The sequence below is a fragment of the Gracilinanus agilis genome, chromosome 2 (assembly GCF_016433145.1).
Source record: "Gracilinanus agilis isolate LMUSP501 chromosome 2, AgileGrace, whole genome shotgun sequence".
NCBI lineage: Eukaryota > Metazoa > Chordata > Mammalia > Didelphimorphia > Didelphidae > Gracilinanus > Gracilinanus agilis.
The window spans coordinates 480,212,976-480,227,870 of NC_058131.1; the positions used below are offsets into that span (position 1 = coordinate 480,212,976).

Consider the following 14,895-nt stretch of genomic DNA (forward strand, 5'->3'; position numbering starts at 1 on the left):
ATACGTTTTTGTATGGTCCCACTGGGAATGCCCAGCTGCTCTCCTTGGATGTAGCAGCCTGGAAAGGAAACCTTTGCCCACTTTGAGGGCTTGACCTCCCTGGCTCCAGCTGTCACCAACAGTACAAAGATAACAAGACTGAATTTATAAAATGTTCTGAGTGCCTCTAAAAAAAACCCAAATGTGGGCCAAAGCCTGTGAAAAGGCCTTGTTCTTCCTTCTCATCTTCTGCAGGTGAGAGAAATGAAGAGAGATTCTATTTCCTACAACAGGACGGGCATCATAGTTCAACACACACACACACACACACACACACACACACACACACACACACAATCTGACACTGCTTCTGCTCTGGGTTATTTCTCACCTGCATATTTAGGTTGCAAATAGAAGAGCCGGGCGAAAGAGAGTCTTTGCATCTCTCCTGGGGACAAAACATCATACCTGAGAAGCAGAAAGATGGCAGATGAGGTTAAAGGAGAAAAACAAACACTTTTCTCCTCTTCAGCCCAGGCAAACGCCTCCAGAGACTGCCCTAGTGGTCTTGCTTTGGGAAAGGAGCCTCTTTCCCCGCCCTGAATGAAACCTGGGCGTTAAGTGGATCCTGCCATTCCAGGCCCATCAGTCCTAAATTAAAAACAAGTTCCACAAAAATTTGAAGTTCGATGAGTCGGAGACACATGAGGGGATTTATTCTCCCAGAAATAACGTTGTAAATGGCCAGTCAGGGAAATCATGAAAAAGAGATGTTTCATGATAGGAAGGTGATATCTGTAGCTTTAATGTATAGATAATTTTATTACAAAACTACGTTGTTTGTGGAAAGCTCATGCTGAAATAACCTGGAGGTTTTTGCTCATCCTAATCTGGCAGAGAGTCCAAGAATATTTTACCAGCTTTTAGATTCTGGATTTTTACTTCTCAAAATAAAAAAAACTTCTCAAAATTGGAATGGTTTGCCATTTCCTTTTCCAGCTCATTGGACAGGTGAGGAAACTGAGGCAAACAGAGTGAAGTGACTTGCCCAGGGTCATGCAGTAAGCATCTGAAGCTGGATTTGAACCCAAGTCTTCCTGACTCCAGGCCCAGCTTCCCATCCTCACCTGTAGAATGGAGAGAACGATAATGGCTCATATTTGCAAAGGAAATAGGTTTTCTTTTAATCAGTCCTTACCAGTTCCAGTCTACCTGTTGGTCTAGTCCGCCTGTCCTTGTCACCAGACTTGACTGAAACACACGGAGAGATGGGAAGATGTCAGTACACACTGCTTAGTACAGTCAATATTTAGCAAATCCTTGATGACTGACTAAATGACTCCTCCATTAACTCCGTCACTTCCTCTATTGGCATTCTCATCTCTAATTTTCCCTCCAGCAATAGACGCACACCTAGAAACCTCAGCTGCCCAGACCCCTGTTTTCCACAGCCATCACACGGAACACCACCGGTCGTGTTGTGAAGGCAGCAGGGTTAGGCTTGAGTGGCGCTGGTCACCAGAAGCAATAATCTGCAAAGCAAACACTACTCGATGGGATGTAACTACATGATATAGTGGCCAGAGCTGGACTCCGTTTCAGGAAGGCCTGAATTGAAATCGGGCCTCAAGGGGCAGCTCAGAGGATGGAAAGCCAGGATTGGAGTCGGGAGGACCTAGATTCAAATCTGGCCTCAGACACTTCCTCGCTGTGTGACCCTGAGCAAGTCACTTAACCCCCATTGCCTAGCCCTTGTCCTTTCGTCTCAGAGTCATTACTAAAACAGAAAGTAAGGATTTAAAAATAAATAAAGCTGGCCTCAAACATTTGAGAGCTGGATGACCTTTGAGCAAGTCACTTAATTTTCCTCAGTCTCAGTTTTCTCTGTAAAATGGGGATAATAATAACACCTACTTCACACGGTCGTGAGAATCAAATAGATAATATAGATATAAAGCACCTTGCAAACTTTTAAAAAACCTATATGAATGCTAACCATTATCACCGCTACTCTTTTTCTGGGCTTTCTAAGAAGGACAAAATGACGTGGAGGTGACTCTCAAAGGAATTCCTAGAGTGACTTACCAGGCCAGCTAATTCCAAGAACCTCATGATTCTCTCATCATCAGCAGAACCTAGAAAACAGATTCCCTCCAAGTTATATGCAGCGAGGTACCAGAATAGACAGGGGTCCGAGTTTGAATCCAGCCTCAGAGGCTTACTAGCTGTGTGACCCAGGGCAAGACATTTAACCTCACATCTGTTGTAGTTGTGCTCAGTCTTTCTTCAGTCATGTCAGGAAAAGATTTTGAGGGAAAGATAATGAGTTCAAATTCTGAGCATGCTGTGAACGTGCTGAATTTAAGATGTCTATGGAACATCCAGTTTGAGATGTTTGATCGGCAGCTGGAAATAGAAGTCAAGGTAGTTGTTGTTCGGGTTTGACTCTCTGTGACCCCATTTGGGGCTTTCTGGGCTGAGGTATTGGAGTGGTTTGCCATTTCTTTCTCCAGCTCATTTGACAGATGAGGAAAATGAGGCAAATCGGGTGAAATGACTCGCCCAGGGTCACACAGTGTCTAAAGTTGGATTTGAACCCACATCTTCCTGACTCCAGGCCTAGGGTCACCTAGCTGCCCTTCCTCACCTGTAGAATAGAGATAATGATAGCACCTACCTCACAGGGATGTTGTGAAGGTCAAATGAGATTAATCATCTTTGCAAACTTTAAAGTATTCAATGCTAACTATTATTATTAGCTATTATCTAAGCTTATGCTGGGTAGACCTAGAAAGCAGGACTTAGAGGAGTAAAGGTCTACTTAGGACTCGAGTTAAATTTGGACTCTCACTAAGGCAAAAACCCTGCAGTGAACTGAATATGGGAACTATGCAAAAAGTACTTTGCAAGCCTTATAGCACTATATAAATTCAAGCTATTATTATTAATTATCATCAGTATCAGTTGGTGAGAGGGTCAGAAGAAGGATAAGTATCAGAGAGGGATAAGCATCAGTTGGTGAAAAGGTCTGAAGAAGGATAAGCATCAGTTGGTGAGAAGGCCAGAAGAAAGATAAGCATCAGTTGGTGAGAGGGTTAGGAGAGGGATAAGCATCAGTTGGTGAGAGGGTCAAAAGAAGGATAAGCATCAGAGAGGGATAAGTATCAATTGGTGAGAAGGCCAGAAGAAAGATAAGCATCAGTTGGTGAGAGGGTCAGAAGAAGGATAAGCATCAGAGAGGAATAAGTATCAGCTGGTGAGAAGGCCAGAAGAAAGATAAGCATCAGTTGGTGAGAGGGTCAGAAGAAGGATAAGCATCAGAAAGGGATAAGTATCAGTTGGTGAGAGAGTTAGGAGAGGGATAAGCATCAGTTGATGAGGTCAGGAGGGGGATAAGCATCAGTTGGTAAGAAGGTCAGGAGGGGAATAATAGTTCCACACCTTGGGAGCAGGAACCTCTGTCTTAGAAGGGAAGGTTGGACTCAGGGGAGGCCAAGAAGCATATTACACCAAGCAGGGAACAGCCAGAAGGAACTCCAACTTTAACTAGAAACCTTGACTGCTGAGACCATTTTGTAAAAGACAAGCATGGATCCAGAGGATCTATATCCCCAAAAGACAAAGAGATAGTGGAAAAGGACCTATTTGCACAAAAATATTTTTAGCAGCTCTTTGAGGGGGTATTCATTCACTGGGGAATGGTTGAACAAGCTATGTGGTTGTATGTGGTTGTAATGGAATACTATTGTGACACAAGAAATGATGAACAGAATGTGTTCAGAAAAACCTGGAAAGACTTATGTGAAGTGATGCAAAGTGAAGGGAGCAGAACCAGGAGAACAGTGTATACAGTAACAGAAATAGTGTACGGTGATCAACTGTGAGGCAGCAAAACAAGGTCCCAAAGTAACAACAAGGAATTCATGATAAAAAAAAAATGCTACCCATAGCCAAAGAAGGAAGTGTTGGAGTCTGATCACAGATCAAAATATACCATCTTCCATTTTGTTTTCTTTGTGAATTTTTTATTGTCTGTGTGCTATGTGTCTTCTGTCACAGCATGGAGAATATGGAAATATGTAAAGCCTAAAAGCACTGGTATAACCTATATCAGACTATTTACTGCCTTGGGGAGAGGGGAGAGGAGAGAGAAGGAGGGAATCTGAATGGCAAAATGTCAGAAAACAATTGTCAAAAATTGTTCCTACATGTAATTGGAGAAAAAAAACACAAGTGTGACCAGGAGAAGATAGAATGGAAATGATAGAGAACAGAAGGATAGAGAGATAAGCAAGACGGAGAAGACTACATGTGGTATGTCACCTTCAGCTTACCTGATACTGGGTAGATCTCTTTCAAAGGATAAATTACCTGAAAAAACAAAATAATGTTTTACATACATTAGAGGAAAGTCCTGGTTCCCACAGGAAATAGACAGAATCTCAGACTTGGAAGGGATTTTGAGTCCAACCTACCCTCTATAGGGATCTCTATCACAACTCTGTGAGTTAGTAGGAAAAACCACTGGATTTGAAGTCAGAACCCTTATGTGACAGTAGGCAAGTCATTTAACCCTTCTAGGCCTCAGTTTCTTCATTTGAAAAATGAGTGTGTTGGACTTGGTAACTTCTGAGGTCCCTTCTACCTCTAAATTGCAGACAGGGGCACAACCAGCCTTTGATTAAAGATGTCCAAGTGAAAGGGAAACAAGGCAGTCCATTCTACTCTTAAGTAGCACCAAGAGTTTATAACTCTTTCGTTTCAGCAAGTCTTACCAGTTCAATGTATGAATAGGCTAAAAAGTGGAATGGGTCAGGGGTGCTGGGTATGCATTATGGATGGTATTCTGTCCTTGAAGTTAGAAAGACCCAGTACTCTCTGACTATGGAACCATAGCACTTAACTTTTCTGAATATATTCTCATTTGTAAAATTCAGAGATAATAATAAACAGAGATAATACCAATAGCACAAATCACATAGGGCTATTATGGGTAAAGCACTTTTCAATCTTTAATATATTCTGTGTCAATAATTTATTATTTTATTCATTTTAATTACTTTATGGATACTAAATTTTTATTTTATTATTTTCCTTAGCTACAGTGCAGAGAAGGGACAGACTGAAAACCCTTTGAGGACAGGGATCATGCATCACACTTTATATTCCATTCAGCACCCAGGACAGTGATGCATACTCAGCAGAGATTTCATAAATGTGTGTCAAATGAAAATTGAATAGAATTTCCTAAGAAGAAAGGACTCCTACACCCATAGGGCCTTAAAGGTAGAGTTTTGGGAATACTCCTCCAGCCAACTTCCTGCTGTCTGAATCCCACCATTGATACCAATTTCCCCAACCAATGGCGGTCTGAGAATGAAGAGGGGGTAGGAGAGGGCTGAGCTACACAGACCTGCTCACGCAAGGTCCCATCTGTGAAAAAAGGTCTCTGAGGCAGAAACAGCACTCCATGAGGACCGAAAAACGTCAGCATCTCTACAGTACCTGCAAGGGCCCAAAAGAGACACCCCTTTCACCACTTTCAGACTCATAGGAAAGACTGCCTCAATCTGGGCATTGCTTTGGAGATGGACAAGTCACACAGTTTCTGGGATCCTTGCTCTAAGTGGGACAAAAATCACCTGCTATTTTGCCTTGCCCCCATCCCCTTTGTCCACCCTCCCCCAGGCTCTTTAAATTGAAGGGCCTTGGGATCCTCAATAGGATTACCTGATGGGTTACCACGTTCAACCCAGAGATTTGGAGTTACAAAAAGATTCAGTCCTCACCACGAGTGCTCTCCCACAAGCCGGCCAGGACCCTGAGCAGGGAGGTCTTTCCTGTTCCTGTATTCCCCGTGATCAGCAGACTCTGCCCCTGGGAAATTCTCAGGCTCAGATCCTTGATCACTGGCTTGTCAGAGAAGGGGACTGAAACGGAGACCCGGTCCAGGAGAAAGGCTGTATCTGCTACCTTTGAGCCTGGGGCCCTGAAGTCAAGCACAGGCAGAAAGGAGAAAAGGACCAGTAACACTACCCTCCTGCAAAGCAGTCACAGATTTGTAGTTGATGCCCCTTGTTTACTGACACTTAATCCACATCATTTTGAAGAAGGTCCTTTTTTTCAGGGCTTCCCAATCTCATTATTGAGACTACTGGAAGGGAGTTGAGCTCCCCCAAAAAACCAAGGAGGTACAGCATGATAGTTAAGAGTTTTGGGGGTACCATGGGTAGTGATGGGATCTTGGTTGCTAACAGTGAACCTTCAATTCGAGGAAGAAAATTCTTTCTCAGAATTAGAATCTCAGCGAGCACATACCTGAGACATAGCTGAAACTATGACCTGGATGTCACTCAATATGACACTCTACAGTATCATATAAGCTATTTGTAAATGTTTGTGGGTAAATCCCCATGAACATCAAAAGAGCACTCATGGCCATTACTTACTCATCAAATTCCCATTTATCCAGATCTTCTGACTCAGAGTCTTGAGAACTTAGAGACATAGCTAGCAGGGCCTCTTGCAATTCCCCAATTCTAGAAAAGAGAAAGGAAACCCTGGAATTCTGCCTGATGGAGCCATGTGTGCTAACCATGACTCCTCTCTCACCCCCAAATCTAATCTGGTGCCAAGGCCTCTTGATTCTATTTCTTGTATATGTCCACTTCTCTCCTCCGATACTGCCACCAACCTGATTCTCTCATCACCTCATACCTAGACTATTGCAATAGCCGGCTGTTGGGTCTCCTTGCTTCAAATCTGTCCCCTCTATAAACACAATTGTGCCACATCACCCCCAAGAAATTCCAGTGACTCCCTATTACATCCAGAATCAAATACAAAAATTGTTTTGTTCTTTAAAAGCTCATAAGCTTTTAAACCCTTCCTGTTGTGCAGATGGAAAATTTGCCACACCTGAGCTACATTCCCAGCATCCTTTTAAGTTACATCCTCATTTGACATACAGGGGCTTGGAGATAAATTTGGCTGAGATCCACACTATGGGGCTCTTTTTTGGGAGCCTGTGCTTTGCTTTGGTAAAGTGCTACAGGTGTGAGGTTTTTGGCTCTCTTTGCTTTGCTCACTTTACTGAAAGAATCTTTTTCCTTTTTATTCCTCCTCTTTTTGTTTATTATTAAATTTTATATATATATATATACATATATATATATATTTAAAACACTAGGAATATTTATTCATTTTAACTCCTACACTGCCTTTCCTATCTCCTTATACCTTACTCCTCTAGGCATTCTCTGCCCATTGGCCTCCTTACACAAGACACTCATTTCCCAACTCCGGGCATTTTTGCTATCTGTTCCCCATGCCTGGAATTCTCTTCCATCTCATCTCTTCCTCCTAGCTGCCCTTAAATCTCAGCTAAAATCCCACCTTTTTGTAAGAAGCCTTTCCCAATCCTTCTTAGTCCTAGTACCTTCCCTCTATTGACTCTTATTTTTTAAACCCTTACCTTCTGTCTTAGAATTGTTACTAAGTATCAGTTCCAAGGCAGAAGAGTGGAAAGGGTTAAGTGATTGGGGTTAAGTGACTTACCTAGGATCACATAGCCAAAAAATGTCTGAGACCACATTTGAACCTTAGGACCTCCTATTTCCAGGCCTGGCTCTCTATCCACTGAGCCACCTAGCTCTCTCCCCTCCCAATGATTATTTTTCCATTTATCCTGTGCATAGCTTGTTTGTATATAGTAGTCAGCATGGTGCTCCTCCCATTACACTGAGCTCCTTGAGAGCAGGGTCTGTTTTTTGCCTTTCTCTAGTAGTCATACAGAGCCTGGCACATCATTTGTCGTTGTTCAGTTGTTTGAATCATATCTGACTCTTTGTGACCCCATCTGAGGTTTTCTTGGCAAAGATAGTGGAGGTGTTTGCTTTTTCCTTCTCCAGTTCATTTTACAGATGAGGAAACAGAGGCCAACAGAGTCAAGTAACTTACTCAAGGTCACACAGCTAATAAATATGTGATGCTAGTTTCAAACTCAAGAAGATGAGTCTTCCTAAACCACTGTGCCACCTAGCTGCCCCTGGCACATAGTAAGTGCTTAATAAAGGTCCTGCCTATCTATTATGTGCCAGGAACGGGGCATTCAGAGACAAAGAGTGCTTTCAACAGAAAGCTATTATAACAAGAAAGGAACATGACAAAACTTGGAGGGGATGTGGGAAAGCTAGGTTAGGAATGCATTGTTGGGGAGTTCTGAACTGATTCAGTCATTCTGGAGAGCAATTTGGACCTATACCCAAAGGGTTATAAAACAGTACATACCCTTTGACCCAGCAATACCATTTAGGTTTGTATCCCAAAGAGACTTAAAAAAAAGAACTAAGGGCCTATATGTCGTTCCCCCTCCACCCCCAAAAAAGTGAGGAGGAAGGGCATTCTAGGCAAAATAAAAAGCCAAAGACATGGAGAAAAGAGATTGAGAATCATAGAAAAGGTAGTTTGAGCTAGATCAGTAGTTCCCAAACTTTTTTCCCAGAAAAATATTACTTAGCGCCCCCTGGAAATTAATTTTTTTAAATTTTTAATAGCAATTAATAGGAAAGATAAATGCACCTGTGGCCATCACCGCCCCCCTAGATCGCTGCAGCACCCACCAGGGGGCAATGGCGCCCACTTTGGGAATCACTGGACTAGATGCTAGTATGCTGGAGAGGAGTAAAGTGTAATAAGATCGGAAAAGCAGGTTGGTCAGATTGCAAAAAGCTTGAAATGTCAAATAAACATTGATATTAAGTCAGAAAGGTAATAGGGAGCTACTAGAGTTTAGTGAGTAGGGAAGCATCATGATCAGGTCATTTCCTTTGGGAAAGTCATTCTGGTATGCATGTGGGGACTGAATTGGAGAGAGGAGAGACTTGAATCCTGAAGATCAGTGAGGATGGCCTCAACTAGAATAGTGGCTGTGTAAATGGAGAAAAGAAGATGGATGTGAGAATTGTTAGGGAGGTATCAGAAGAGGACAATACATACATGGAAATGTGGGATAAGTGAGAGTAAAAAGAAGGGTGTGTGAAGATAACAAGTTATAAGCCAAGGTGCCTGGAAAGTCGGTGCGTATCACCAGAGACGGAGGTAGGTTTGGGGGCAAAGATAAAGGGTTGAGTTTGAGATGCCTTTAGGATATCCACTATAAGACACTCCATAGGTAGGCCCTGGAGAGCTACATGAGTCTGAGAGTCATCTCCATCACGGAACAGTAAGCTGTTCAGCCCCCTTCTAAACACCTATTGTCCTGGCATGTGGCTCTCCAGGTTCTTTCTGGACACCAGGAAGAAGGAAGCCGGACTGAGCCTCACCTGTGTGTATAACCAGCCACATCAGAGACGGTTGTTGAGAGGTCAATGAGTTGACTGAAGCAACCAATGAGGTAAATGGACACAAAGGCATTCTGGAGGAGGATCCAGAGAAAAATCTGGTCATTTCTAGGACAGAAGAGTTAACACAATACCTGGCAAACAGTAGGCAGTTTAATGAACACTTGTTAGCTGACTGAGTGCTGAATCAGTGGAGTGATGCTGTAACTAGGGAGCTTATCCCGTGAAGGTCATGGTGAGATGCCAGGCAGTTTTGGTGGCACAGGCAGTGCTTGAGATGACACGAAGCCCTCTCCTCCTTCCTCTTCCACTGTCTGCTTGTCTTTATATAGAGTTCTTAACCCTCACTTTAGTTCCCTTCTACCCAAACATTCCCTCGGCTTGGGGCTTCTTTCTTTGTGAGCACCAGATAGAATTCCCTCAACAGTTCTCTTAATAACCCTAAAGCCAAACCAGAAAAAAAAAGGAAAGAGAGGTTCCATGTTCTCTGAGTCATTCTCATGCCCTACAATGGTGGGGGGCCACAAGGGGGTGTTTGGTAGCTCACCTTGCTAACCAGAGTGCTTAGCTCTGCTGGGGTCAAGTCTCCGTAGACGCCACTGAAGATGGGGATTGCAATAACCACATAACTCAGGATGCTGCCCAAGTAGTCGAATGTGTTGATGCCAACTGCATATTACAGGCTGGGTTAAAAAGACTCCAACCAATCTCTGGACTTAGTGAGAGCAACTCCATCGCTCCCAGGACAGAGAGCCAGAAGCTGGTTCCTAATTCTCCTGGAGCCCAAGCAAGAAGCCAGCAATGTTCCCTGGGAAATGCCCACCTCCTCTTATCAGTTCAGGAAAGTTGTAAAACCGAAAGAATACTATATAGCATAGAACAGAATAATATATCTTCCATAATGTATATTCCAATAAAATAATGTATACTATATAGTATAGAATAAAACAAAGTAAATCCCATAATGTATATCCCAATAGAATAATGTATACTATGTAGTATAGAATAGAACAACGTATCTTCCATAATATATCCCATTAAAATAATGTATGCTATATAGTATAGAACAATGTATCTTCTATAATTTATATTCCAACAGAATAATATATACTGGATAGTATAGAATAGAATGTCTCTTCCATAATGTATATCCCAATAAATAATGTATACTATAGAGTATAGAATAGAACAATGTAAATTCCATAATGTATATCCCAATAGAATAATGTATACTATATAGTATAGAATAAAACAACGTATCTTCCATAATATATATCCCATTAAAATAATGTCTACTATATAGTATAGAATAGAAGAATGCATCTTCCACCACTGAGTCTGATTGTACCCTGGAGCCCATGGTACCCCTGAAAGCAGGGCTCCTTTTACTTACTATAGAGCCAAAGTTCCTTGGACATAAGCTCCTTCTGAATCCGTAGGAGTTTCTGCAGCCTATAATTTGTTCTTACATGTTCCACATGCCCAGCTCTGAAAAAGCAAAGGTATCATGCACTATGGGCCCCTGTTAGGTCTTATCTAGGTAATCTGAAAGCTCCAGTAATCTAACTGGGTGAGTTCTCCCTCTTTTAACCTATCCCACCCCATCCTTCAGGGTCCAAGCTTACCAGAGAGACCTCAGCATTGAGGTTTTTGCTGCATGGTGCAGTGCCTGGCACACAGTGGGTGCTTAATGTTTAATGATTGATTGAGTGATTGATTGACCTTCCCCTATGGAAGTTTCTTGTTAGACTGTGGCAACGAAAGGCCATAGCAAAGGTGATCAAAGGAAAATAATAGGAAGCCTAAGAGCATGGAAACCTTATTTCTCCACTAACCACCAGCAGAGGGCATGCAGGTCTGGACTACAGCCAAATGAATTCCTCTCTACCATAGAGGGCTAGGGATGGATGGTTCCCACAAATTTCTAAACTTCTTGGTAGCCACAAGGATGTCAAAGAAATTGGCAGGGAACAGTTTAAGAATAAGAGCCCTAGGCATTTAGAGATCTATTATCCTGGCCCAAACAGGGCAAAGAATAAGGAAGAATAGCTCCCTTTGGAATTTATATAACTCTGTGCAAAGACCAAACCCTGAGTCTCATGTGGTGCTTAAACACTCCATGAAAGCAAGATATCAAGGCTGGGGGCAACTAGGTAGTACAATGGATAGGGAGTCAGGGTTGGAATCAAGACAACCTAAGTTCAAATCTGATGTCAGTTACTTTCTTGCTTTGTGACCCTGGGCAAGTCACTTAACTCAAACTGCCAAGGTCTTATTGTTCTGCCTTAGAATCAATACTTAGTATCAACTCTAAAAAAGAAGGTAAGGATTTAAAAAAAAAGATATCAAAACTGGTTCTTTAAGGAAAGGATGTGATTTCCTAATAATAAAGGGAAGCATTCATAATAGCATTTATGATTTGTAAAGAACTACCTACATTGAGTTATTGGATCTTCCCAACAGCCCTGAGGATATAGTATGAAGGTATTATTAAACAGGTTTAGTATTCAAGTCTTTCCAGACACTCAATCCATCATACTATACTGCCTTTGGATACTGCATCCAGAAAATATAGGCTCTACGCACACTCATATTCTCCTTGTTGCTTAACTTATTTTTTTTTTCAAACCCTTACCTTCCACCTTAGAATCAATAGTGTACTGGTTCCAAGGCACAAGAGTGGTAAGGGTCAGGCAATGGGGGCTGTGACTTGGCCAAGGTCACACAGCTAGGAAGTGTCTGAGGCCAAATTTGAACCCAGGACCATCCCTCTCTGGGTCTGGCTCTCAATTCACTGAGCCACTCAGCTGTCCTTGTTGCTCAACTTATGAAACCTCCAAGAGGAAAAAGTTTTGTTTGGAGCCGGGTCTCTGATAAACTGAGCTCCCATCCCACGCTTTTAGAAAGCAGCAAAAGTAAATAACTGACTCCAGAGGTCAACTGGTTGGCTACTATATCGTATACATATATCATAATATGTCAATATTATTCTGTATTTTACAGATGGAAAAACAGAAGCAATAGGGTAAGGCTTTAATAAGGCCAACAATAAAATGCTGGAGTTAGCGTCAGACCCTCTAGAATGCCTAATCCAAGTCCTAAATGGCACTGAACACCTTCAAGTTCTTTTTTTTTTTTAACTTTTACATTTTTTTTCTGATTTGGAATCAATACTGAGTATTGGTTCCAAGGCAGAAAGAGTGGTAAGGACTAAGCAGTGGGGGTTAAGCAACTTGCCCAGAATCACATGGCTAGGGCATATTTGTGGCCAGTTTTAGTGCTGCTGAAGCAAGCCCCTGAGGGCACTTTTGAACCCAGGGCCTCCCATCTCTAGGCCTAGCTCTCAATCTACTGAGCCACTTAGCTTCCCCCAGTTCTAAGTTCTTCATTAAATATACTTCCACCAGGACAGAGAACTCCTCCTCTACAGCAAGGGTTAAGTATCTGTGAGCCATGATAGCTCAATCCTGGGTACAAATCTATTTAGCCCAAGAGGAATTGAGAGAAAGCTTCAAACAGAAGGAATACCTCTGGATTTGGAATCAGCAAACCTAGTTCAAATCTGGCTTGTCCTTCTTTCCTTCCTTTTTCTCTCTTTCTTGGCAAATGGGATTAAGTGACTTGCCCAGAGTCACACAATTAGTAAGTGTCTGAAGTCAGATTTGAACCCAGGTCTGGTGCTCTTTCAATTGCACCGCCTAACTGCCCTATTCTGCTACTTTCTTAACTTAAACTCTTTCTGTATCCCTTTCTGTAACATGAGAAAGTTGGACCAGATGATCTCTAGAGGTTATTTCCAGCTCTAAATCTATAATCCTTTAAGAAAAAATATTCTATGAAATGATAATTTTAAAGGAATAGGAATTTCTATGGATAGTAAAATGAAGAGTCATTACTTAATAGTGGTTTCTATACTTATTTCCTCAGAGTAATTAATTACTACAACAGTGGCTCAGGCATGTGAGCCCCCTGCTCCCAATATAGGCCATGGGGTGGCTCCCACCATATTAAGGATGCCTCTCATGGAGCTGCTCTTCCAAATGGACAAAAGCCACATTAGATATCTGGCACTGAAGCTAAACCCAGAAAAAGATTCCTACTCTACCCCATGGCTTTCTATTCCAACAACAGAAACAAATAACTAAGCAATGTCTCAAAAGTAAGTCAGGGAGGGGCAGCTGGGTAGCTCAGTGAATTGAGAGCCAGGCCTAGAGATGGGAGGTCCTAGGTTCAAATCCGGCCTCAGACGCTTCCCAGCTGTGTGACCCTGGGCAAGTCACTTGATCCCCATTGCCTACCCTTGCCACTCTTCCACCTTTAAGTCAATACACAGAAGTTAAGGGTTTAAAACTTAAAAAAAAAAAAAAAAAAAAAAAGTAAGTCAGGGGTGAGAGGGAGGAACTAGGTGGCTCAGTGGATAGAGAACCAGACCTAGAGAGAAGAGGTTCTGGGTTCAAATCTGATCTCAGATACTTCCTCCCTGTGTAACCCTGGGCAAGTCACTTAACCCCAATTGTTTAGCCCTTTCTGCTCTTCTGCCTTAGAACTAATGCTTAGTTTTGATTCTAAGACAGAAGGTAAGGGTTTAACAACAACAAAAATAAGTGAGGGCATTCAATATGGAATGGCAGCCCCAAGTGGCACAAGTCTTTATTGGTTAACAGACAATTGCAGAGTAGAATGAAGGCAACTCATGAGGCTGTTTCAGTTCCCTAAAGAGGGAGACTTAGGAGGATGGAATCAGCCAGGAAACTTACCTGGATCAACTCCCAACTCATGCACCCCTGAGAGTGTCTAAAGAATGTGAGCATGGGGCAAACACAAGTCTATCTACTGTCTTACCTATAGAAAGCTGCTGGCTCAGCATTCACCCGGAGCTGCACGTGCTTAAACCTGGATGAGCCAAAGGAAACAAAGGTCAATGGATGACACTCATGATAAAGTGTGAGTCAGGATTCTCAGGTCCTCCATTCCCTCCTCCTTCTGAGCCCAGATGAGAGCCCTAAGTGATCTGCCCTTCAAAACACAATTCCACTTGAAATTGTAACATTTTATTCTTACAATCCTGGGAAAGAAGTTATAGGGCATTGTTAGAGGTGTCTCACTTTTTTAAAAAATATAACAGAAGGGAACATCCATGAAAGTTCTACTCTAGTGCTGGCCCAAGTTTAGTAAAGGCTATGCTAAAGGAAGACTTATATGATGTGACCCAAAGGGAAGTAAGAACCAGGAAAATAATCTGTAGAATGGCAACACGTAGTTGGAAAGAAGGGAGAAAGGGAAAGGAAGAGGAGGAGGAAGGAAGGAAGAAAAGAAATAAGAGGAAGGAAAGGAAAAGAAAAGTGATGATGAGGAGAAGGAAGAGGAAGAAGAAAAGGAAGAGAAAGAAGAGACTTAGGAAGAGGAGGAGGAAGAGAATGGGGAAGAGAAAGAAAGAGGCAAAAGAGAAGGAGATAAAAAGGAAGAAGAGAAGGAAGAGGATGATGAGAAAGAAGAGGAGGAAGAAGAAAGAAAAAGAGAAGGAAGAGAATGGGAGGAAAAGAAGAAAGAAGAGGAAGAGGAAGAGAAAGAAGAG

General features: G+C 42.3%; 1 protein-coding gene across 1 annotated transcript in view; it reads right to left on the minus strand.

Annotated features, from left to right (window-relative positions):
• ABCD4 (ATP binding cassette subfamily D member 4) overlaps window positions 1-14,895 on the minus strand; it is a 36,139-nt gene that overhangs the window by 3,977 nt on the left and 17,267 nt on the right. The window contains exons 7-17 of the mRNA XM_044662074.1: window positions 14,163-14,213; window positions 10,714-10,808; window positions 9,868-9,989; window positions 9,303-9,394; window positions 6,429-6,518; window positions 5,769-5,968; window positions 5,393-5,484; window positions 4,314-4,350; window positions 2,065-2,114; window positions 1,178-1,230; window positions 371-447 (exon numbers count right to left, since the gene is read on the minus strand). Of these exons, the coding sequence (XP_044518009.1) occupies window positions 371-447; window positions 1,178-1,230; window positions 2,065-2,114; window positions 4,314-4,350; window positions 5,393-5,484; window positions 5,769-5,968; window positions 6,429-6,518; window positions 9,303-9,394; window positions 9,868-9,989; window positions 10,714-10,808; window positions 14,163-14,213 (959 nt within the window). The remainder of the gene's footprint in view (window positions 1-370; window positions 448-1,177; window positions 1,231-2,064; window positions 2,115-4,313; window positions 4,351-5,392; window positions 5,485-5,768; window positions 5,969-6,428; window positions 6,519-9,302; window positions 9,395-9,867; window positions 9,990-10,713; window positions 10,809-14,162; window positions 14,214-14,895) is intronic.